The sequence below is a fragment of the Rhizoctonia solani genome, chromosome 4 (assembly GCF_016906535.1).
Source record: "Rhizoctonia solani chromosome 4, complete sequence".
Taxonomy (NCBI): Eukaryota; Fungi; Basidiomycota; class Agaricomycetes; order Cantharellales; family Ceratobasidiaceae; genus Rhizoctonia; species Rhizoctonia solani.
Genome location: NC_057373.1, coordinates 3130559 through 3154450, shown reverse-complemented (window position 1 = coordinate 3154450; position 23892 = coordinate 3130559). Strand labels below are relative to the sequence as shown.

At 47.6% G+C, this 23892-nt stretch overlaps 8 protein-coding genes across 8 annotated transcripts; 5 read left to right on the top strand and 3 right to left on the bottom strand.

Moving 5' to 3' along the window:
- Nucleotides 1–71: 71 nt before the first annotated feature.
- Nucleotides 72–1206, top strand: RhiXN_01065 (F1 ATPase assembly protein 11; the record flags this gene model as incomplete). The annotated part of the gene is made up of 3 exons (XM_043320884.1): nt 72–208; nt 263–446; nt 499–1206. 3 exons carry the CDS (start codon nt 72–74, stop codon nt 1204–1206), a joined length of 1029 nt encoding a protein of 342 aa, XP_043179896.1.
- Nucleotides 1207–1835: 629 nt separating this feature from the next.
- RhiXN_01064 (heat shock protein HSP20-like chaperone) lies at nt 1836–2644 on the top strand (the record flags this gene model as incomplete). Its single annotated transcript, XM_043320883.1, has 5 exons — nt 1836–1838; nt 1894–2000; nt 2055–2112; nt 2173–2304; nt 2363–2644. 5 exons carry the CDS (start codon nt 1836–1838, stop codon nt 2642–2644), a joined length of 582 nt encoding a protein of 193 aa, XP_043179895.1.
- A 245-nt stretch (nt 2645–2889) lies between these two features.
- Nucleotides 2890–5647, top strand: RhiXN_01063 (F1 ATPase assembly protein 11; the record flags this gene model as incomplete). Its single annotated transcript, XM_043320882.1, has 4 exons — nt 2890–2944; nt 3001–3129; nt 3194–4467; nt 4529–5647. The coding sequence occupies 4 exons, from the start codon at nt 2890–2892 to the stop codon at nt 5645–5647; spliced, it is 2577 nt and encodes an 858-aa protein (XP_043179894.1).
- A 442-nt stretch (nt 5648–6089) lies between these two features.
- Nucleotides 6090–8239, bottom strand: RhiXN_01062 (major facilitator superfamily transporter; the record flags this gene model as incomplete). The annotated part of the gene is made up of 14 exons (XM_043320881.1): nt 6090–6150; nt 6211–6324; nt 6379–6439; nt 6500–6690; nt 6743–6920; nt 6974–7015; nt 7070–7079; nt 7136–7333; nt 7383–7510; nt 7563–7632; nt 7686–7734; nt 7788–7868; nt 7924–8039; nt 8093–8239. The coding sequence occupies 14 exons, from the start codon at nt 8237–8239 to the stop codon at nt 6090–6092; spliced, it is 1446 nt and encodes a 481-aa protein (XP_043179893.1).
- A 1052-nt stretch (nt 8240–9291) lies between these two features.
- Nucleotides 9292–11067, bottom strand: RhiXN_01061 (uncharacterized protein; the record flags this gene model as incomplete). Its single annotated transcript, XM_043320880.1, has 14 exons — nt 9292–9424; nt 9481–9509; nt 9568–9573; nt 9619–9727; nt 9782–9821; nt 9875–9923; nt 9970–10026; nt 10076–10125; nt 10263–10316; nt 10378–10390; nt 10445–10489; nt 10549–10704; nt 10761–10936; nt 10998–11067. 14 exons carry the CDS (start codon nt 11065–11067, stop codon nt 9292–9294), a joined length of 987 nt encoding a protein of 328 aa, XP_043179892.1.
- A 5952-nt stretch (nt 11068–17019) lies between these two features.
- Nucleotides 17020–17505, bottom strand: RhiXN_01060 (ribosomal l51/s25/CI-B8 domain-containing protein; the record flags this gene model as incomplete). Its single annotated transcript, XM_043320879.1, has 3 exons — nt 17020–17129; nt 17186–17310; nt 17366–17505. 3 exons carry the CDS (start codon nt 17503–17505, stop codon nt 17020–17022), a joined length of 375 nt encoding a protein of 124 aa, XP_043179891.1.
- A 160-nt stretch (nt 17506–17665) lies between these two features.
- On the top strand, nt 17666–19955 carry RhiXN_01059 (kinesin family protein; the record flags this gene model as incomplete). Its single annotated transcript, XM_043320878.1, has 6 exons — nt 17666–17682; nt 17732–17826; nt 17873–17985; nt 18041–18268; nt 18339–19671; nt 19729–19955. The coding sequence occupies 6 exons, from the start codon at nt 17666–17668 to the stop codon at nt 19953–19955; spliced, it is 2013 nt and encodes a 670-aa protein (XP_043179890.1).
- Nucleotides 19956–20101: 146 nt separating this feature from the next.
- On the top strand, nt 20102–23692 carry RhiXN_01058 (kinesin motor domain protein; the record flags this gene model as incomplete). The annotated part of the gene is made up of 12 exons (XM_043320877.1): nt 20102–20383; nt 20433–20828; nt 20887–21022; nt 21070–21467; nt 21519–21723; nt 21776–21963; nt 22011–22311; nt 22364–22458; nt 22516–22638; nt 22690–22806; nt 22863–23518; nt 23578–23692. The coding sequence occupies 12 exons, from the start codon at nt 20102–20104 to the stop codon at nt 23690–23692; spliced, it is 3012 nt and encodes a 1003-aa protein (XP_043179889.1).
- Between the last annotated feature and the right edge of the window lie 200 nt (nt 23693–23892).

Below are 23892 nucleotides of genomic sequence, written 5' to 3'. Positions count from 1 at the left end.
TGCCTCAACTTGACAGGACCAAGCTGTTTGGCTAAGCATCTGATTATGTAACAAGTGTTATGACCTTCAAAATGAACCATCTCCGTCTTCGGTTTATCCACCCCAGATGCTTACCAATAATCCAACCTCATAGAGCGTTTCACGTATGCCTTCAAAGAAACAATATCACTCAAAAATATGGAGATAAGCTAGAAAAACGAGCCAAAGAGTGAGCGAATGGGATAATTAGGGCCATGTACATCATTCAAACCATATTAAACAGGATGGGAGTCACGGGAGTCGACGAGTTGCGCGAGCGAGCACGTAGGGAGCTTGAGGCCGAAAGGATACGTCGAAGGGCCGAGAATCCGACTTTGGAGACAGGAAATGGCATCGACCATGCACCACAGGGGAATAGTCCTCCGGCTCCGGCTGTGAAAACACGCAAGGATAGTTCGCCTATCAAGGTATGGCTGTGAGTTTAGCTCATCCTAATACCCTCTAAATGTATTTGAACAGTCTCTCGATACTATAATAAACCTCCCAAAACTCCTATCATCATCTCCACCACTCACTCAAGCCCAACTCGGTGCTCTCTGGACGGCTTACCATGCACGAAAAGAGGGAGTTTTATGCGCAGTCGTCCCATTGGAGATGTATAGTCAATTAATCGAAACCGCACGCCGATACAGCCAATTCGTCGTCCCACTACCGAGAGGAGTCAAATCAGTAGAGGATGGGAAAGAGCCTGAAGGTGGCACCGAAATGTTTTTCATCGAATGGGCGTTGCACCACTGTCCTACCGTGCCAAACCCCAAGGTCGATGAGTTAGGGCTTCCTAGCTCTCAATCCACGGAGCAGACGGCGTCCGCAGGGTCGAACCCACCGATCATGACTCTGCTTTTCACTCCTCTGCAGGAATACAAGCATCGCCAGTCGTTTGCCGCCCCCCATCTGGCTCTGACGTTTCATACCGACCTTGCTTCTACGCATGGCGTCGCGCTACTTCGCGGAGAGATCACACCCGCGCAGTCTGGTGATGGGAGGTGGTTACTTGGTCAAGAGGAAGCACAGGCTTTGGTCGTAGCCATGCAAAAGTTTTACTTACCCGGAACCGGAGAGGCTGCGAAGGATCGAGAGGAGTTGCTGAAGTGTTTCCACGAACGACCGGAAGAATTTAAGTGGGAGCGACTGTTAGAGTTGAGTGACATTGGTATCAAATTGTAGATTGATTCCTACATTAGATATCTGATTTATTATGGATAAAAGCCGGGTTCATCTCTGATGATTGTGTTGTGCGTAATTGGACATAGAGCATCCTGCAGATTCTCCGCGTAGCCATACTGGGCCAAAGAAAAGCACCACTAAGATCTTTGCGAGTATATAGGAAGAGTCTTGAGTATTGGGGATATCAGAAAGGGTTGTTATCGTGTTCGCAATAGAATCTTCCACCAAGGAGATTTTAAGGATGCATACACTTGTATCAACACACCTATATTATATTTTTACTACTTGCTTTGAGTCTTTGCATAGGTCATTAATAGAATTGTGCAATTAATAAACTGGAACGGGAAATATTAACCACATCCAGTTTTCGTGATAAAGCATATACGAACGTCGAACGTTGTTCCCCAATGTTCCAGGTAGGCATCCTACACAAAGAAGGACGACAGCGCTTAAGTTTAATCTCGAACATTCCAGTCCCAGTGGTGGCGGGTTATATAATAGTCCTATGATGCGTGCGATGGATGCGCGTACCTTTGACCACCACCCTCGAAGATGTCTGGCACAAGACGCCCCGAAGTACTTTGGGCTCAGCGCAGTTCTGAAACTGATTCGTCTAAGGCGAGAATTTAATGGTGACCAGCAATTTAATGAGTGTATTATACTGATCATGGGGCATTCATTTTGCAGAACATCATCTACTTGACCATTAACCTCCCCGATCTCAAGGAGGACTCTTTGAAGTATGAATTAACACCGAACAAGTTGTCGTTTGAGGGTACTACCGAATCCCCTGGGTATGCTTGTTGGGTCCAACTAGTGCAATTCTTCCGAGACTGATCATGATATAGTGAATCACGACAGGACTATTCTTTTGAGCTCGATTTGTTCAGCGAGATTGTCCCTGAGGTAGGTCGTGGTGGGCTAAGTTTGCGAGACTGTCTTTAACGGGTGATATTGGGCACATAGGAATGTGTGAAACGCCTAACGAGCCGACACTTTGTCGCTGTATTGCGTAAAAAGGAGCTCAAATCAGAGTACTGGCCACGACTTACTAAGGAGAAGATTAGGCTGCAATGGCTCCGTACAGACTTTAGCAAGGTAAGATCATAGTGTAAATGTCCTCGATCAAAGGAATTGAATTGACATAATAACTCAGTGGGCGGATGAGGACGAGCAAGAAGAAAAGGAAGACTTAGACATGGAGGGTATGGAGGGCATGGGCGGGCTCGGTGGTATGGGTGGTATGGGCGGTATGGGCGGTATGGGCGGTATGGATATGGAGAAGCTCATGTCGCAGATCGGTGGAGCAGGAGGGGCAGGGGCAGGTCTCGATGCTGCGAGCGCCTTGGACCCCACTTCGCTGGGCGGTGCTCCCGATGACTCTGATGAGGACGATGATGGCCCTCCACCTCTGGAGCCCACCGACGCGCCCAAGTGATCTTATGCAAAAGAGTGCCAGTCCAACACAAATTGAATTTATTATATTGTGCAAACACCGATCCGGGTGCCTGGGGTCCGACCGTATGTTTGTTGATTGTATGGAATCTGTAAATCTCCGCCACTGTTTGTGCCCGTACCAACTCCCAACAGAGAGTCTATCGCCTTCAACGTATACTATCACTGTGCCAACACAATTAGAAATCTTCATATTTGTGAACACGACTTCCATTGACGGATGGTCATATGAGCGCGCTCGAAGAGACCAAACATACGTTCGGCTTACAGGGGCTCAACCAGGGTGAGGATAAAAGGTTCGTTTATTGAATCGCAGATCCGTGCTGAGAATGTATTTAGCAAAAGCTGGGGGTTCCACAATCTGTGTACAACCTCCTTCTCAAGCAGAAACGTTGATGAGTACACAGGAGGCGAAGGAGCGTATGGAATCAAAGCCAGAAGGGAAGGGGAAGGCCAGAGAGGCTCAGAGTGAGTCAGCAACTGGGACATGCTGAAATCATCATTATCTTATCTTATATTACTTCATCTGTAGCAACACCAGCTACCACAAGGTCTCAAACCTTTGTGGGCCCGGCAACTAAACCCACCAATCTCCAAACAAATGCCTCCGTCGAATCTCCCCAAATGAACAACAAGACCGCCGATAGATCGAACTCTACCCCGGTTGCTGCCGGCACCCTCAATGTTCCTACACCACACCTGGTCAATACTCGCACTACAACAGCTCCCGAAGCTTCCAATACTCCCAATACGCCCAACTCAACAAATACTTTGCCGCTCAAGCGTGGCCCTGGGCGTCCTCGGAAATCGGAAGTAAGCACAGGCCCTCCAGCTAAGCGCCCCAGAGGTCGCCCGCGCAATGTGACGACGCCCGCGAGCCTCCCGCGCCTGCGCAATGAAGCCACCGACGAAGAAGGTCGTATTGATAACAGTGAAGATAGCGACTATCATGATAACGCTGAAGAACCAGTTCCTGCCCATATTCTCGCCCAATTCAACAATCATGTAGGACTCCTTCGCACTCGTCTCGACTCACGTGGAATCCCAGAACAGTATTCGATCTACAAGTCTTTCTGGTTAGCTACTCGTTCGGCATATTTTGATAGCGGTGCCACTGCCCCTCCTGGACGCTTCCTTTACTGGGACCCGTTGTTCATAACCTCGGTTGGCTGTCCGGTTTGCCACCAGCCCCTAGCTATCGCCGCAGGAGGTGGTTGGTTGGATGCACCCCTTGGTATACGAGACGAGGATGGCCCATGTTGGATCATTGGTAGACGTTACGTATGCACACAATGTTTTGCAGCAACGGAAGAGGCAGCAAAGTATGTACAAGTACCTGGTTCAAATCCCGATGCAGGCACTAGCAATGATGAAACCAAGCCCAAAGCACTCAAACCTGATTTATCTTCCCCTGTGTACTACGTCTCGTGGGAGAAACGTTTCCGTGCGCTTCTACCCCCCACCCTCTCAGCTGAATTCCCTAAACGCGTTGCGCAAAAACGGGCTGCGTTTAATCGGGCATCTCTAGGGATTGTAATGGCCACTTCAGGAGATGTAGATGTCAACATGGATGCAGAGGGCGAGGGAGAGGGAGAGGGAGAGGGAGAAGGAGAGGAGGAGGGGGGCTTACCAAAGCGATCACGTCGTACTCGGCATTGTATGAAGTGCGGCTCCAAAGAGTGCCCTGGGCGTTTATCCCGAGCGCGCTGTCCGGCCGTATGTCATGATTGCAGGCTGCTAACTTGCGATGGGCGAATGAAACCAAATGTCACTTGCAAAGGCGAGCTAGCCGCTCCGTTCAAGCAGGTGAGGTTTCCTGGAACAAGCTTGCTGACTTGCGGATTTTTCTAATTACTCTTCCTTTCAGACGGGCCGCGATGAGATTTCCACCGCCTCTGAAACTAGCCCTCCAGCCCCGGCTCCACAGCCCTTGAGCTGGCCTACGGGCTTGCCCCAGATCCCTCCAGGCTTTGTACTCGCCATACCTTACCCTGTGGGGTCGGACGGCAGCAGCACCAGTACTCAACCCCCAATGGCATACCTTGTACCACAGGGCGAAGTTCCTGGGTTTTCGTTTCCCAAGAATCAGGCGGGGCCCAGCTCGGAGGTCCCTCCAACCGAGGCGAGTAACATGACTCCCATGTCCGCTCAACTTCTCGCTCCTGCTCCCGCGCTAGTTACAGGGGTTGTCAGTACATCCCCAGACTTGGCATCGGCGACCGGTACACAACCTTCAGCTACAATGGATTCATCTGGTTCTCAACAGCCCGAGTCACAAGCTCACGGCAGGAATGCCCAACCTAGGGCAAGCGCTCAATCTAGAGCTGCATCGAAGCAAAAGACACCTCAGCGGAAAGCAGCGGTTCAGGCTCAGACCCCAGCGCAAACTACTGCTCCTGCCCAACAGCCTACACCCACGTCCAATATATCAAGTGCTCAGCAACCGTCACACCACTCTCAACTGCATCCGCCTATGCCACCTCACCACCTTCACCCTCCGCAACATCCCCCTCCATACCCCCCGCATGGCGGCCCCTATCATCCACCTGCGCCTCCTGGAGGCCCGCCCGAACAAGGATATTATGGATTTTACCCTTATGGGTACATGCCCCCTTATGGATATGGCTACTATCCACCATACCCTCCGCAAGGATCCGGACAAAACCCCGCTCCGGGAGCTCCTGGAGAAAACGGTGCACCACCGCCTGGGCCACCATATCCCCAATATCCCCCATATCCTCCACAAGGATACCCCGCTCCACCCCCTGGACACCCCTATCCTCCTCCAAATAATCCATACCCACCTCCCCCGCGTGGTGCTCCTCCTGTATCCGCCAATGGATATCCAGGGCCTCAGTCGGGTCAGCCGCCCTCGCAATATGCGGTATACCATCCACCCGAGACTGGCCAACCTGCTCCTGCAGCCGGGCCGACCACAAGGAAAAGAAAGGCCCCGAATACTGGAGACAAGGCTTCTGAGACTTAAATATTTCCAACCGCGGTATAAATTAACTTTCCGTTGTTTTTATAATAATTCTCCTTTTTTTTTTTTTTTTTGTTCTGGGCGAAATTTTTGGGCATGTATTGCTCGTGCGATATATGCGTGGACGACTTGGTTTTAGTTATTGAGTTTATATATAGTAGCCCGGTCGAATATATGTAGCATTCCTATCCGATTTTTCAGTGATCGTGTGGCCAATCGGGCGCTAAGAACACGAACTGGGCCGAACCTCTAGCGGGCAGACTTACTGTACACACCAGTCATCCACTCGGAGCTGAAACCGGGTACACATATCGCTCAAAGATAGGCGGTTTAAATAGATGTCTTATCGTCAAAGAAGTACGTCATATCATTCCACTAGCTAGGTATTATCAGAAACTCTCTCAGACCCGCCAAACAAGATGAGAAATAAGGAGACAAAACAAGTCTAGCTCTTATGCGCGACTTCATCTACTTCTTTGACACGTCCAGTCTCGTCCATGCGCGCGCTGGCAGAGCGAATCAAGGGTCAGTCATTAGCGAGATGCAGGCACAAAGTCAACACGTACAGTGCTTCATCGGCGAGTTCGGTGTGATCCTTTACGCGATAATGTAGCATGGGAAGAGCAAAAATGAGACCACCCGCTAGGAGGGCCCAGGTCGAGACGAAGATGTTCATGTATCTGGCCCATCGGTTAGTAAAAGGATTCAGGTCTGGAACGTGCATGTATGCTCACGGAACGTTCATGCCATCTGCACGCCAGATTCCGGCAGCACCCGCGGACTGAATCGATTTATCTGCCGAGAGACGGTAAGTTTCATTGCCGACAACCGTGTGAGTGCCTAGCCTAGACTCACAGAATCCTGAAAAGATAGCCAATTTAGCCGGATCGTTACTCATGGCTCCCATCATCCAGTACGAGTAAGTCTGCCACATTGCGTCGAGCAAGCCGCAGAAGATGTAGAGCCAGACTTTTCCGGCGTAGCCGTGATCGTTAAAATCCATACGAGGGAGCTCTGGACTCCCGGGGGGCGGGCGAGTGTATTCTCTGAGGGATGCATGTTAGTGCAGTCGGCGATATCACAAAGTTGATATAATACCTTTGGTAGAAATAGCCCCAGATATGAACGCCAAAAACCATAGCGAAGAGAAGAGCCCATCCCAAGAAAGCACGAAGGCGGCGCCCTAGCCGTCCACTATCCAACAGGAGCCCGATAGCCACGGAACCAAAGATTTGCGAAATCCAATAGACCAAACTATTCAATGCACGAGTACGAACTAGCGAGTAATGTTTAAGGAATATATGCAGAATCAAGTTTGGGTAGACTCACTGTTAAACAGGGCACCGTTGTAGTCGTTGAATTGCCAGGTATCTAGGGTTAGAGCTTAGCTGCTGATGCAGTTTCCGGGAATGAATGAAAACTTACAGAACCAGTTCTATACACACGGTATTCAATCAGCAGGACTTCAGTGTACTTGGTTGTATTACTCACAGATGCTAAGAACATGGGGAAAAGCAATAGAATACTAGGATCGGTGCGGAGAGCGATCCATAACCCCATTATTTCAGTCTTCCAGCTCGGCTGGCGAGGAGCAGTGACCTTGGAGCCATCCGCACGGTACATGGTCTTTGGATCGGCCATGAACATTGGAATAGCAACTCCAATGAGGGTCAAAATCAGGAATCCAATCTTTATACGATGTCAGCAGGTTTATTTTGTGACGGATTAGATCTCATACGTAGGTTCCCTTGCCCACTGCATTGGCCGTATTGTGAAAGTTTTGACCCAAAGCGACTGATGCGCCTACGACAGCTCCCAAGTTGAAGATGCTCCAGAAAATAGAAATATAGAGACCCTTGTTGGATTCTATCCGTAAAGTATTGGCGTTGAATCTATTGCAGTACCTCGCTACTCTTACCTGTTGGATACGCGAGCATCAGCGAGCCTTGTGCCGTCCATAGGAGACCTGCGCAAAGACCGAGGATAGCCTAGTATAATATAGGTTAGCTATTGGATGAGAGTAGAGCGATAAACTACCAACGCTAGCAAAAATAATGAACCAGCCAGCATTGTCATGTATGTTCGTAGCACTGCCAAAACTTTAATTGAAAAGAGCTGGCAATATGATCCAGCTGGGACTTACAGATAACTCCCAATATACAGAGAGTACCCAGTTGTCCCGATAAGCAGGGTGAGCCGGGGGCCAAGCTTATTACAAATGGAACTATCAATCCCAGAGTTAATGGTGCATGTGAACCTCTTGAGAATACTCGGCTCACCCTGCGAAGAAAGCTCCAACAGCAAATGTTGAATAAAGAGCGGCGTTTCCGTTAGCAGATGTCGTTTGGTCGACTCGTCCGCCACCACCCAATCCGTTCAGCGCGTTGAACAGTCCCTACCGAAGAGTAAATACCACAAATTACACCAAGCAATCAAAAGGTAACTTACGGGGCCCATAAAACATACAAATCCCAGCATAACCACCTGAGTCATTGTATTCTTGTATATTCCAACCACCCCAGTGGGTGCCTGGTCAACCGAGGCGCTAGTCGTTTCATGATCGTCACGAGAGACTCTCTTCTCGATATCTGACATGGCTTCAAATTCGTATCAGGCGAGCCAAGTCGAGGTCGAAGAAAACCTAGGGGTTAGGTCTTACGAGCAAGGGCGAGGGGCCAACCATTTATAGGTCAGCCATGGTGGTGTAGATAATATCCTGGCACAGAAGATCGAGAACCCCATTCAACCGGACTCTCCGGCCTGAATTTGAGCAGCGAAGCACCTCGGCAAGACGCCCACCACATGCCTTGATCGTTTACCAAATTGATCGCCACTTATGCTATCTACCTGTACCTCAAAAAAGGATAGATAGATTTACTCCTAACCCATGAGGCTATGCGTATCAAGACCCACGATCATTGACAAATCCTCTGGACCTTCTTGAAGGGAGGAGCCGGTTCACCTGACTGTTTTTTTGGCAGACATGAAGATGAATAAGCTGTGTCCCACTCGTCGAGCCTCACTGTTGTAGTAAATACCCCATGCGCCGGAATTCAGCGGCAGAAGGCCGAGCAAACCGGCCAAAGCAATCATGACAGCTCCGTGAGGCTTGGCTGATTTATTCGGAGAACCAACGAGGATGGGAAATTAATACGGTCTCTTGGGCCTCGAATATCTACACGGATCATTGGCTCATTTCAGCTCGTTCGACTCAGTAGGCCACATTTACTATAAAGTAAGAGGAGTATACCAGCGCCATCGATCCCAGCCACTGGCGCCAGAGCTCTATGGCAAAACTACCTCAAGTCCATCTCAAGGCCGAGTTCGACGGGCCTATCTCTCACTGCCACTGCTTCCGTATCACAGCGGTGTTGTTCAGGTTTACAATGTTTCTTGAATTCTTAGGATCTTGTACCTGGTCGATCACTGTGTGAATCCAAGTCTTTAACTGTCGTTCCCACCATTAAATTCCCATACGCAATTCGTCCTAACGATGCAATCGCACGTCAGATACGTAGACCAACAATATACATGATACGAAGTACGTACCCCAAACTCAGAGTGGAACAAAGCGATAGATCATACAAATAAATACATGGAGTATGAATGCGAAAAATTCTTACCACCCCCACATCTGGACAGCTTCCTTATTCGGGTTTGGACGGCGTTGTGTAGGGTAAATATTCGTATTGCTGATTGGCTAAGTTATTTTGGGAGCTGGATTTGGTGAATACAAGTGCATTCTGAAGCACTTGCGATTTGCTTAGACCTGATAGATGCCTTTTGTATAAAATAGATATGAGTCGTTTGGAACCAATCAAACAAGAAATACCTACAGAGTCTTGAGGGCACGTAGTTCCACACTCTGAACCAATCCCATTAAATGTGCTCTCCGCTGGACCTCTGGTTTCTAGCTCACATACATTTGACTGTACTACCATCAGTAATAGGTCTAAAAGCTAGAGAAAACTCACCTCTGTGTGAGCCAGAGCTGCTGTTGGTGTGTCATTTGCCCTCGTCAGAACCGGTGCCAGTTCACTTCTGGCGTTTGATTTCTCTAGCTGAGCACGGATGTGTCCCCTCCTAATTTCAGGCTCGTGTAAACGATAGACCATGAAAGAGAGGGAATTAAGTTACCCTACAATAGTGATCATCAGCGAAAGAGCATAAGCTTTCCCTACGCGGGACGAGCTTAGTCCAGATATTGTCAGGGATTAGGCGCATACATACCCGTCATATCCACTGTGACTACAGTTATAGGGTGCCTGATGTTGTGTACCTGAAATTCGTGAATATCAAAGCTATGTAGTTCAGATATGACGTACAATATACCCGTTGATTACTGCAATGATCACAAGGATTGGTGGTAAAGCCGCCGATACCTATTCGAGATATTGAGTGAACTAGTGGCAATTTAAGACAAGGTCTCACCCAAGTCACTTGCCAGATGGTTTTAAACACATTGTTGTACCTGACGAGACCTAAATACACCCATTATTCAATTCAGTGCTAATCCCTACGCGAACGGGAGGCGTGATTTACTGGTTTTCGTGAGAAACAAATATATGACGACTAAAGCTTAGATTAGTATGGAAGGGAACTCGAATTGTGTACTTACTACTAGTTGTTACGCATAATTCTAGCGTGAGTGATGAAAATGTCCATATTCCCACTAGAGATAAAGAAATGTTGTCAAAGATATGCGTTGTGAGTCTGGTGGGATTTGATCTCACACGCAATTGAGGCCTAGCACAACAAGGTCGGTTAATACACTACACTCGTGATATATATTAAACATACAGGCTGAAGCAGGTCGCGCTTCACAGACTCAACCATATAATACCCCTTTAAAAATTTTAGCTATAGTACGTACTCTAATATTTTATGTATGTTTTAATTCATACCAGCAACAACCCCGGAATCAATGCAGTGAACCATAGCGCCAAAAGTGGCAATACGAACACCACACGTTGCGTGTAAATTTTCCAACAGCGGAATATAAAGAAGAGTTGAACCGATGCACTTATTGTCACATTTAGAACGGGAGTCAATACCAAAACCTTTCAGGGTAGTTGTTAGTACATTATATTACGGGTGGGGGTTTGACTGAGCTTACGGCTGGACGAGATACACGTGATTCCGAGTCGAAAGAGTCCACGATGTCATATAACTGAACGATTGTTTGCCCCAATACGAGTGCATTGACAAATGCAACGTATAGTTTGAACGGCCATCTACCCTTCTTTAGGCGCAGAGAAGCGAGGAAATCTATGAGGAGCGGAACAAGAACCCCTAATTACTTCGTTCAACTGATGGCTATAGGCTCGAGAAACTGAAAGGAGCAGTGGCGTACCTTGAAGTATACAATGAACCATACCCCCAATAATTGCTACTTTCTGATTCGACCATCGTGTCCTTCCCATTGTTCAGAGGGGGGGAAAGCCTATGGTGTTCTTCTATGGGTTTAGAAGACTCTAGTACCAGATCAGTGTGGCGCGAGTGGCCAAACAGGACTGGCCAAATACCTGTGACTGAATTAATTGCGTTTGGAACGGAAATGGTTGAATGCTGCCGAATGAGAGATGTTTCCGAGTGCTGGGTAAAGCCGCCCTTGACACAGACAAAAATAGAAATCCCTTTTGACAGGGTGTTGTTGGATCCTTGCGCGATTCGATTGCTATATACAGTTAGTTTTATCTTACTTGTTGGTTGTAGCTCGGTTGTTATATATTACGTAAATAAACTCCCATCCGCCCGAGTGTCAGATTGGATGAAAAAGGTCACATTTCAGACTCGCCTCAACATCGTGATCCAGGCTCTCACGGTCCTATGCTGGATCGGATCGATCTTACCAGCTAGTGATTAAGTCCTGGTGAGTGTAGACCGTTCGATTATTGAATTTAGTAAGGAATCGCAATGTCAATCCTATGGGTGAAAGTGCAATTAATTGCTCGCACTCATCCTTCTCCATATTTTCCTAAAATATATTTGCTATTCAAGTATCACGGCTTATCCCGTCAACTTAGGCTAGCGCTGTCATTGAAAATCCCCATGCATGTCAGCCCACCATATTTTAACCACAACCAGGATCATCAGGGATCTTCCCACTCTCTCTTTGCTTTACTGCCCCCGTTAATTGGGCATGCAACGTACAGATGATTAATGTGTGTATAATATTCATAACATAAATGCGTATATTCAAATTTAAGCAAAGTCACAGGTTACACAAATAAATACACTCAAAACAAACCTGAGAACCGCGTCGATTCCCTATGTAAATAATCTTTGATTTTAGGCGTACGATACCAAGTGATTAAACATGATTCGTGTTATAGCCCGATGGAACTATTTTGCATGATGGATGTGTGCATGTACTTTCTGAAGCACTTATAATTGACTTGGGCCTAAAAGGTCCCTGATATACAGTGAGGAGAAAGTTAGTTTAGAAATCCCTTGACGAAAAAAATTCTTACAGAATCTTGGCAATATATAATCTCGCGCTCAGATGGGGCTTCATTGAGCGTGTTCGCTGTTGGACCCCTGGGCTCCATTTCATAGGCACTCGACTGCACTATATGGTCAGCACGAACCTTCTAACTTGTAACTCAATTTACCTCTACAGATCTGTGGGTCACAACAATCGCAGGGAGGTCTGACACTGTGAGAACTGTGTTAAACCTGTCCTTGGGTGCTGAGCCATCAAGCTGGGAGCGAATCAATCCTCTCCTAATTTAGTTTTATTGTTAGCGATTCCAACGCGAATAAAAAAAGCAGGATACCCGGTTATCGTGATCATGAGCGAAAGTGCATAAACTTTCCTTGAGTTTTGGTTAACTTGAATTCAATCAAGAAGTGGCGCATACACCCACCTGTTGAGTCGGCTGTCACCCCGGTTAGGGGGTGCGAGATGTTATTTATCTAAAACCTATTAGTGGCATACCTGTTAATCTTTAACTAGGACCTACAATGTATCCATTGATAGATACAACAGTCATCAAGATTGGTGGGAGTGCTGCTGAAATCTGACCCGAAAGATCACCACAAATATCCGGTAATGAAAAGGAGTGCCTCACCCAGGTTACTTTCCAGACCATCTTGAATACGCCATCATGCTCCAGAAGACCTATTATAGCCATCCTTTAGGTACAAACTGCAAAGGAAACAAGTATGGTTTACAGTACCTGTTCGTGAACGGAATAGGAATATCACGGCTAGGACCGAACCCTAGGTGAGCCATTCGGGAAATGATCGGGATGGTGCACGCACTTGTGACAGTCACACACAACTCCAGGTAAGCGACAAAAATATCCATATTGCCACTATGGTGTCAATAAGAAAGACAGACTAATTTATGTGCCAGAGTTATCATAAACAGAAATGGCCTTACTGGCAATCGAGGCCTATATCGCAATCAGTGATTGAACCTATTGGGCATGAAAAGTATGACGCACCTGATGGAAAGTCTTCCGTTTCAAAGTTTCGACGAGATAATAGCCCTTTATATTATCATAGTATGAGTCTGAGACTCAAATCCATGACCCAATACTTACCAACATTAGCCCCGGGATCAACGCAACGAACCATAGCGCCAAAAGTGGCAACACAAACAAAACCCGCCGTTTGTATATTCTCCAGCAACGGAAGATGAAAAATAACTGGACAGATGCACTTGATGTTATATTCAGGACCGGACCCAGCACTAGAACCTTTGTGACCGACAGTTATCGCATGATACCATGAATATGATTGTAGTGGTTACTTACCACCGGGCGTGTCTTAACCAAGCTTGACTCCAAGAAATCCAAGATGTTATACACTTGAACTATTGTTTGAGCAAGCGCAAGTGTGTTAACATATATGACGTAGAATTTGAACCATTTTTTGTCTCTTTTTTGGTGTGACGAGGTAAAGAAGTTTACAAGTAATGGGATGAGGATGCCTAGATCATTTGTCAGAGAAGAACTAAAATAGGTTTGTAACACACCTTGGAGTATACAATGTACCATGCCTCTGACAATTAGGTTTTTTGACCTTGAAGCAGGTGACCCCATCCTTCAGAGGGAAAGGAAAGGGAGGAAATCGGCACTTCCGTCTTGTGTTTCGATGGACATACTAGTTTATACCAGTTTAATGCACAAACAACGTGACGCAGATGACCAAACACAACCAATTAAATCACCCGTGGTACAAGGCCCAATACCTTCGAAGAAACTAGTGGGGATTTTGCGAGACATTGCTTCTTGTCACAAATAAAATATTTTAACAAGCGCTACTTCATGATATGTAGGTCGGGGTTGAATGAAATCGCACAGGTGGGCTGCGCCAAAGTAGTTGCCAACTATGGCTTCCCAATTGCATTGACCATTCTGACATTGATATCCCACTTCCTCAGTATCTCACCTATGGATCAATTGCGTTGAAATCACAAGGGGGTTTAGCCCAGATAAGATGGACGTTTTGCGACAAAGCCTGCGGAGATGCAAAACAGAGACTTAGCCGGAGCATGTAGCGAGTCACGTGACTACCCGCTTTGTGCCGTATCGACTTGCGGTCCGCCCTCCTCCACCGTCTGGCCTCGTACACACCGAGTGCTGCGGTACACCTTTGCATGACAATATCATAACAAACTTCATCCCTTAAGGCCGCTAGAGCTGGTTTGGGCCGCTCACCCATGAGCCAGTCTTGCAGTTGGGCGCCCCGGTCCACCCTCGCTGCTCCGCAGCCGCGGGGTTCCCCAAACCTTACCGGTCTGGGTCTCGTGGACGACGCGGACGAGCAGGCAGAGAGTAAGTAAAGCCTCTTTAAGGCTCAGATCGGGGGTGAATATAATAGTTGGTTTCTAATGAATAGACATGGAGTGTGTATGTATGTTAGAGATCATCTCCCTACTCCCTTATACCGTGATATTTCAGTCAGCTAGTTTGGTACATAACGTGCGGGTTGGGATGTTCATAGTGTCCTTGATACAAATGCGTGTACTCAAAATAAGCAAAGCAACAGGTTACAAAAACAAATGCACGTAAAACGAATCTGAAATCTTGTCGACTCCGTATGGAAATAATCGTTGAATTTAAGTGGTTATGTACAGTGTAAGTAATTAAACATTTGTATTAAAGGTTGGTGGGACCATTTTGGAACATGGCTGGATGCATACACTTTCTACATTACTCATAGTTGACTTGGACCTAAAGTGCCTCTGGCGCAAAGTTAAGAGAAAGCCAGTTTGAAGCTATCCAGAGAAAAGAGTCTTACAGATTCCTGAGGATATACAACCTCGCATTCAAATCCGGCGCCGTTGAGAGCGTCCGTCGTTGGACCTCTGGATTCCATTTCATAGGCGCTCGACTGTATCATATAATCAGGACAGGTTCTTAAACATACAATCCAATTTACCTCTATAGATCTACGAGTCACAACAATTGCAGGGAGGTCTGACATCGTGAGGACCGTATTAAGCCTGTTCTTGGGAGCCGAATCAAGTTGGGAGCGAATCAGTCCTCTCCTGTTTTGGCATTATTGTTAGTAGCTCCTACGTACTTAAAGAAGGGTAGAGTACCCAGTGATGGTGATCATAAGTGAAAGTACATAAACCTTCCCTGGGGGGAGGGAGTTTGAGTTAGCTTTAGTTCGGCTAAGAAGTGGCGCATACACACACCTGTTGAGTCAGCTGTCACCCCGGTTAGGGGGTGTGAGATATTATTTATCTGAAAGCTATCAGTGGTATACCTATTGATTTCAATTAGGACGTACAACGTATGTATTGATCGATACAACAGTCATCAGGATTGGTGGGAGAGCTGCTGAAATCTGATCCAAAAGATCACTACAAGCATCGTTCACTAGCTAAAAGGAAGGTCTCACCCAGGTTACTTGCCAGACCATCCTGAATACACCACTATGCTCCAAAAGACCTATTACAAACGTTCTTTAGTTATAAGCTCCCAATGAAGCAAGTATTGTTTATACTACCTGTTCGTGAACGAAACAAGAATATTACGGCTAGAACCGAACTCCAAGTTAGCCATACGAGAAACAATTGAGATGAAACACGCACTCGTGATAGTCACACAAAATTCCAGGGCAAGTGAGGAAAATATCCATATCGCCACTGTAGTGTTGGTAAGAAAGATGTATTAAAATTCTGCACCAAAAGTATAGTAAATAGAAACGGCCTTACTTGCAATCACGGCCTATATCATAATCAGTCATTAAACTAGTTGAGGATGAAAAGTATGACGCACTTGACGATAAGTCCTTCGTCTCAAACTTTCGGCGAGATAATATCCCTTTGGGTTATCATAGTATGAATTTGAGTTTAAAACCATGGGTTGATACTTACTAAGGTTAGTCCCGGAAGTAACGCGGTGAGCCACAACGTCAAGAATGGCAACACAAACAAAACCCGCCGTTTGTATATTTTCCAACAACGAAAGATGAAAAATAACTGGACAGATGCACTTAATGTTACATTCAGGACCGGACCCAGCACTAGAACCTTTGTGACCGACAGTTATCGCATCATATCATGAATATGATTGTAGTGGTTACTTACCACCGGGCGTGTCTTAACCAAGCTTGACTCCAAGAAATCCAAGATGTTATACACTTGAACTATCGTTTGAGCAAGCGCAAGTGTGTTAACATATATGACGTAGAATTTGAACCATTTTTTGTCTCTCTTCTGGTGCGAGGAAGCGAAGAAGTTTATGAGTAACGGAATGAGGATGCCTAAATCGTTGGTTAGAATAGAGGTACTAGAATAGGCTCGCAACACAACCCTGGAGTATGCAATCTACCATGCCTTTGACAATTAGGTTTTTCGACCTTGAAGCAGGTGAACCCATACTTCAGAGGAGGGGAGGGAGGGAGAGGAAATCGGTGCTTTTGTCTCGTGCTTCGATGGACATACTAGTTTAATGCACAAACAACGTGGCGCAGATGACCAAACACAACCGATTAAACTACCCGCGGTACGAGGCCGAATACCTTCGAAGAAACTAGTAGGAATTTCGTGTGAGATATTACTCCCTGTCACGGATATGGTATTAATGAGTGCTATTTCATTATATGTAGGCCATAATTGAATGAAATCGCATAGGTGGGCTGGGTCAAAGTGGCTGTTGATGACTACGGTTCCCCAACTGAGGTTTGGTGGGTGCAAATCCCGTTAATTATTCTGACATTGATCCCCCACTTCCCCAGGATCCCGCCTACGGAGTAATTTTATTGAGCTCACAAGGGTGTTTGGCCCAGAGAAGAAACGCATCTTTAACGCACACATGAGGGTGCGTGTAATAGTTTCTAATGAACAGACATAGAGCGGGTATATGTGTATCAGGGATTATGAAGCAGTCACAACATAATACACTCTATACTCAATGGGAAGATGGTGTAGGTTTGGGTCCGCCCGCAATCTTCATAAGATCTTTCATAATCTCTTCACTTCGTTTTCCATCGACTTCGATCTCGTGCGTCGCCCCGTCGGCTTGCGGACAAAGTCATTAGAAAAGAGGGATATATCTTAGGGCAATGCGAACTCACCAAACTCGAGTTGCAATGAAGGCTTCCATGGGGCTTCCTTCGTTAATTGTCTAAACTTGTTAACCTTGTATGTGACCCTAGGGTTGGCATATGCTATCCGGGGCAAGTCTTCTTTTAAGAAATGTCTATAAGACTTGATCTTTAATAGACATCTTATTGCATTGGTTCTTTCGTACGCACCTAGCGCCCCAATGTCCATTCTTCGGTGCCAGATCTAACCTCAGAGATTTCACAGCAGGTTTAAGATAGGGAATAGGCTGTTTTGAGAGCTCCGCTAGAGATTTTCCAACTGTTGTTAATTTTCGTCTTGGTGCACTCATTATGGTGAGGTTGGGTAATTGTGATTGCGAAATGAGAGATCGTCAAAATGTTTACCTCACCTCGGCGCTTATAAGTAATTCTGGGGTTACGTTTGTTAGTAATTGCCACTCTCATTCTGGACTCGCATGTCGTTGAGTGCGACACGCAGTCGAAGGTCCAATGCTGGGAATAGGCATGTGGAATATTTTTATACAAGCACTTTGGAATACACTAATGTGTTTACAGATGGGCGGAAGCTCTAGCAGCTGTTCAACTTGAGAACGGAGACGCCCCAGATCCAGATGCAGAGGCTCCAGGAGAAGAGTTTGTAGGGAAGGAAGGTAGGAAGAATGAAAGCGTATGAAATATATGCTAAATATGTGTCAGAGGAGGATGTGTTTGAAAGTGACTTTGAAAGTACCGATGAAGAAGAGTATGCAAAACAAGGTGTTGACGATGGGGAGAAACAAGTGCAGATGGAGGAGAAGGCTGAACGCCGTGTAAGTATAGCTCATCCTTACATCAAATATCTGCTGCTAAGAACACATCGGGCAGGCAGCTCGCGCAAAAGCGTCCAAAATCGGAGCTGCACCTACGCAGAAGATTTTGGAAAGAGCCATGAGGGGAGAGCCTGCGCCCAAGAAGAGACGCATTTCAACCAAGAATAACGTAGAAAAAAGGGCTAGTATATATTGGGATGCGACAAGACAGAGCGAGAGATCATCCACTGTCAAGCACAAGTTTCTTGTACAGGAGAGACTAAAGGATGCTGAGAACCGAAAAGTAAGTCACCCCGTTCCCTCCATCTCTGGCTAAGATTATTCCCTGCTATAGCTTGGCTAATTCGAACCAGGCTCATGCACCCAGACGTCCACGTCCCATTGCAGCTCCGAAAACGCAAGATGAACTGATTGCTGCGGCACTTGAACTAGAAGAAAAGAATACCAAAGCATTGAACGAGTTTTTGCAAAAGGAAGAAGAGAAGCGGGCCGCTGCACGCAAAGTTGTGCGGCTGAAGATCGAGGGACCGGTGATTAGGTGGATCAGTCGAGGGGAGGTCCCCAGGATTGAAGAGGTCAAGGTAGAACAAGGGACGAACGAAACATCAATTGTGTCATCGCAGGCTCCGGTTCAACCCCCCATCATTCAAGCCCCTTCCACTCAGGACCCCGTTACTCATGCAGTTTCTGTCCCAGTGGAAAAAAATTCAACGCCGGTATTACTCGAGGACTCCACCCCTCTTGTTTCTACCTCTACCTCTGCCCCTGTCTTTACCCCTGTCTCTACCCCCGCCCCCGTTTCTACTACGAGTCACGCTTCAAGCCGAGCGAGCACCCCATTGAGGACTCAGCGCATGCAAGTATATGTCGAGATACCCACACCATCCAAGTCTATGCGGCGTTCTCTATCTTCTTCATCAGTACAGGGGTCGTCCTTGGCTCTGCGTGGTCGAGAAGCTTCGCCTTCGCCTGTAATTTCACGAGGACTCAGTGCTCCCTTGTCTCAGCCACCGGTCAGGTCACCTCTATCTTCGACAGCATCCTTACCTAGGAGTCCATTGAGTACTTGCGAGCCTCTAGTACCTGAGATTGGTTCTTCCAAGCCACCTGGGTCTGTGCTTTCTCAACCTTCAAGAATTACTTCGACCCAGTCTTCTGAGACCGCATCTTCGCAACTTCCGGAATCCATTCTTCCCCAGGCTGACCCCCTTCACAATTTACATCGCCCAACAGTCGTACGCCAGTCGAGTGTGGGCTCCTCAAGTTCGAGCAAAAGTAAAGGAAAGATGATCATGTTTGTGGAGATACCAGTACGGAAGAAGGAAAGGAGCGGGACGCCGGTACCTGATTCGACTGCGAGGACCGAGCAGAGTTCTGGCGGGATGGTGCAACAACGTTCCTCTCTGTCCGATCCTCCATCTTCCACCCCTATTCCTCCTCCATATCTTGGACCCGGTCCTTCCGGTTCCTCCACAGCTGCTCTCACTTTACCTGCACGCACTATCCCTTCCGCGCCTATTACGCACTCTGGACCTACTGCTTGCCCCGTTCAGAAGCAAATGCGCAACTATGTGGTTGTAGAGTACGGTGGAGGAGCTCGTGCGTCGTTTGGCTGGAACATGCAGGCCATGTTCGGGAATCATGCGGATTGGGAAGACGTGCTGCTTCACGGAGTCAAACCGCTTCGTAAGTTTCCGCCATCATTTCTCTCAAACACGCGTAGTCTGATGATTGGTCTTATAGATCCAGTCAAGCCGACTTGTGCCATAACAGGTCTTCCTGCACCTTACCGAGATTCAAGGACGGGCATACCATACGCGAATGCATATGCATACAAGACGCTCACACGATTACTGGCGCATGAGTTTATTTGGTCCAAGGAGAGGGGGTGTTATGTAGGTGATGAAGGGAAAGATCCGGCGAAGGGTGTGCCAGCAAACTGGAGGAGCGCTGCATCTGGCCGGTTGTAAATACGTTGTACATTGCTCTCCATCACCTGTCATTTATTAAATTTCTCGCTGATTTTCCTAGTATCACGTGACTCGGGAGACAGCGTGTTGTAATATCCAAATCGTTGTCCCTTATCCAACCCCACGACACTCATAAACTGTACATAATGCCGCCTGTAACGCGCAACAAGGCTCCAGATTCGTCTTCATCGGCATCTGGTACCACTCAGCAACAACAGACGCGCGCAACTCGGTCCTCAGCGGTGAGATCGCCGAGTGAAACCAAGTCCAAGTTGGCAGCGACAACCACGAGCAGTGCTCCGCCTCCAAAGCCCGTTGGATCGACTTTGAGTCGCTCGACGACAAACAGGATGTCGGTAGTGCTACCTACGAATAAGAAATCTATTGGTACGAAGGAGAAAGATAAGGATGACAGGGAGCCTATGCGCGTACGTCTTCTGCATTCATAGCTCAGTCCTATATTAGATTGCATTATAGGCATTCCTGCGCATTCGACCTGCTCCAAGCTCGGCCAATTCGACCCCGTACATTGCTACGTTGTCAGAAACAACGGTCGAGATGTCTGATCCTTCACCAGCTGCCCCTCGTTTTGGTATGCGTCCATCACTTGCTCCGGCGCCTAGCTTGACCTACACATTCACTCGCGTGTTTCCGCCTGAAACACTTCAACCCGAGTTCTTTGCTTCTACTACCCTCCCTCTCGTTAAGGACTTGCTGAGTGGCGAGAACGGGCTCGTATTCGCCTACGGAGTTACCAATTCTGGTAAAACATTTACTATTCAAGGAGGAAACGGAAAGGGCGAAGGGGGACTGCTTCCTCGGACTTTGGACGTACTATTCAATAGCATCGATGGTCTACACGGAGAAAACAAGGTACGTTCAACTCGTGATGAGGGGGGCTGACTTGTGTGGCTGACGTCGAGATGCAAAGTGGCGCCCTGCTAAATGTTCCAGTGTGGAGAAAGAGCCCAGTTATGGTTCTTCCATCAAGTCTAAGAATGGGCCTGCAGTGGAACCTGATGTAGAGTCTCTGATGGGCGAGGAGGCTGCCGATAGGGATGACACCAGTAAGTCTCTTACTACTCATCCTAAACCTGTCTAACAGGATCCTTAGCTATCAAGGTCGATAGAAACTACGAGTACTCGGTATTCGTTTCTTATGCCGAAATTTATAATGAAAAAATCTTCGATCTCTTGGCCAGCGAGTCGCTCACATCTGAATCATCTTCCATGTCCCGCTCTGGCTCTGGACAATCTCTATCTCGCTCTTTGCACGCAAAACCACTTCCCAAGTACCTCTCTGCGTTACTACCCAAGAGTTTCAGTTCGCACCTTGGATTTGGATCCAGTAGCAGCGCGAACAGTATGTCTGGAAGTACTGGACCTGGCGGTGAAATACCTGGATCGATCACACGCAAGGCCTTGGCACTCAAGTCGGACCCGGTAACCAACGGGAAGTTTGTTAGTGGACTGAGAGAGATTCGTGTGCGGAGCGCGCAAGAGGGGCGGGCTGTATGTTTTTTCTCTCTTTTTTAGCTTGAGTATTCTTATGCCTCTGGGCAGATCCTAAAACTGGGCCAAATCAACCGTACAGTGTTCGGGACTGTCGCGAACGAACGATCTTCTCGCTCCCACGCGGTGTTCACTATCAAAGTTCTTCGTGTTCATAAAGGGGCAGACAAGGAGGATCCGGAAGAGGTTCAGTGCGCCAGATTGAGTGTTGTTGACCTTGCCGGAAGTGAACGGAGCAAGAACACACATGCCACTGGTTCGAATATTTCCGTGCCTAGTAGACCCCGTATTGATATCCTATCTTATAGGCGACCGACTCAAGGAAGCTGGAAATATTAACAAATCTCTCATGGTCCTTGGTCAATGCATGGAAATGCTCCGAGCAAACCAACGCAAGATTTCAGCTGGTGGAACACTCAAGTTGGGTGTTGTGCCTTTCAGACACTCCAAGTTGACCGAATTGTTTATGGACTTTTTCGTTGGAGAGGGTCGAGCTGTGAGTCTCCCTCCTCTCAATCTATCTTTCACTCATATGTCTACCAGGTAATGATTGTAAACGTCAACCCCTACGACACCGGTTTCGACGAAAACTCACATGTCATGCGGTTCTCTGCTCTCGCTCGCGAAGTGGCTACAACAACCCAAAGAATACTGCCACCCCGCCCTCCCCCAGCAAAGAGTTCTGGTCTAGCTACTGCTCGGGGATTGAGTACGAGCATTGGTCCTGGCGTTGGAACCGGACCTGCACCCAAGGCTGGTAGCCCTGCTCCGCCCGTAAGGACTGCAAGAAAGGTCAGGCTTTCCGAGGGAACTCCTGCAGAGACTGTTTTAGAAATCGTAGAGGGTGTGTATGGATTAGGGTCAATCGGAGTCAAGGCTGATGGTCTTTTTGGCAGAGGACGAAACCAACGACGAGGATGATGATGACGATACTCCGCGTGATACGCTGGTTGATGAATTATTTGAAGAGGTCGAGTACTTGCGCGAGCGAGTGAGTACCATCATTTACGCGTGAACTTTTACGGGTTTCTAATTTGCACGCCGGTAGCTCTTTGAGGCTGAAATGCGTGCAAGTACGATCGAGGCTGAGATCCGGGAGGAGGTCATGAAGGAGATGGAAGAGCGGATGCAGACTATGGAGAAGATGTTCATGAGGCGGTTGGCTAGCGAGGTACGTTGTCCCCCAACATTCACTCTGGGTACCTTGCTCAAGCGCTTTTAGGTCGAAGCGGGCGAAAGCAAAACCGATCGAAAGATAGATATGCTCCAGCGCGCTGGTCTTTTACAATCTAGACAAGACTCTGATAGCGAGGACGAGGAGAACATCGAGAAGAGCTTGGTTCGTGTGTAATTTACTATGTTGGTTTGATATGTACTTATTGTGATGTATTCCAGATGGTTGAGGACGAAACTGAAACCGATGACGAAGAGGACGAGGATGAAGACGAAGATGAGGAAGAAGACGAAGAAGAGCCCGAAAGTCCTACGCCCCATCATAAACGATTGACTGGACAGCCGTTGGCTACTCTCGAAGAGGGCGAAAGCTTCGAGGAGTCCGAGCTTACAGATGATGAATCCAACGAAAGCGGAGAAGAGCCCCAGGTGACGATGGGTGAAGCGAGTATGGACATTGAAGACGACGACGAGATCCCAGAAACTGAGGAAGAAGATCAGTCAACGCCATCTAAATCTCGAAAACAACGAGTCGAGAGCGACGAGGAAGAATACGAGCAAGACGAAGACGAAGACGAGGAAGAGGAAGAGGAAGAATACGTTCCTACCCCTCCTACCAAGTCTAAATCTAGACGCGAGTCTACCTCTCGAACACCTAAATCCAAGGGGAAAGCACCTGGCAATACCCCCAAGGCCAAACGCGACTCGACACCGTCTGCCCCGCCGCCTGGCCCTGACCAGGACGGAGACGAAAGTATGCTGGCCGCTGCGATCGTTCCCAACAAACGTGCTCGTGCCGCGCGGCTGTCAGCCTCCGGGCCTGGAAGTACGTATATCCCAGCACCTGGCGAACCGGAAGCTGTGAAAAAGAAGAAACGGTGAGTTTCTCACCAACATCTAATGCGCGCAAATACTCATGGACGGTGGGAGGGATTAGACAACTGGGTAAAGTCTCTGCGATGACTGAAGACCAGATTTGGGCCGCTGCTATGAAAGTCGATCATGAGAAGCAGACGATGGGTGTGAGACGGTTTGGTCGAGGGAGTCGGTGATCCGGATTTTGGTCCACCATATGCTGATTTACGCTGTCTATGTTTGTGTTTCAACTTTTTCCCGGATATTAACGTTATAATACTTTTCCCCTTCTTCTTGTGGATGTCAATGGTATTTTGATGCTTAAAGCGCAGGCTGGGATGGGGTGCGTTGATCCCAGTGAGATTCTGCACTAAGAGGGGCATGCCAGGGGCGACTA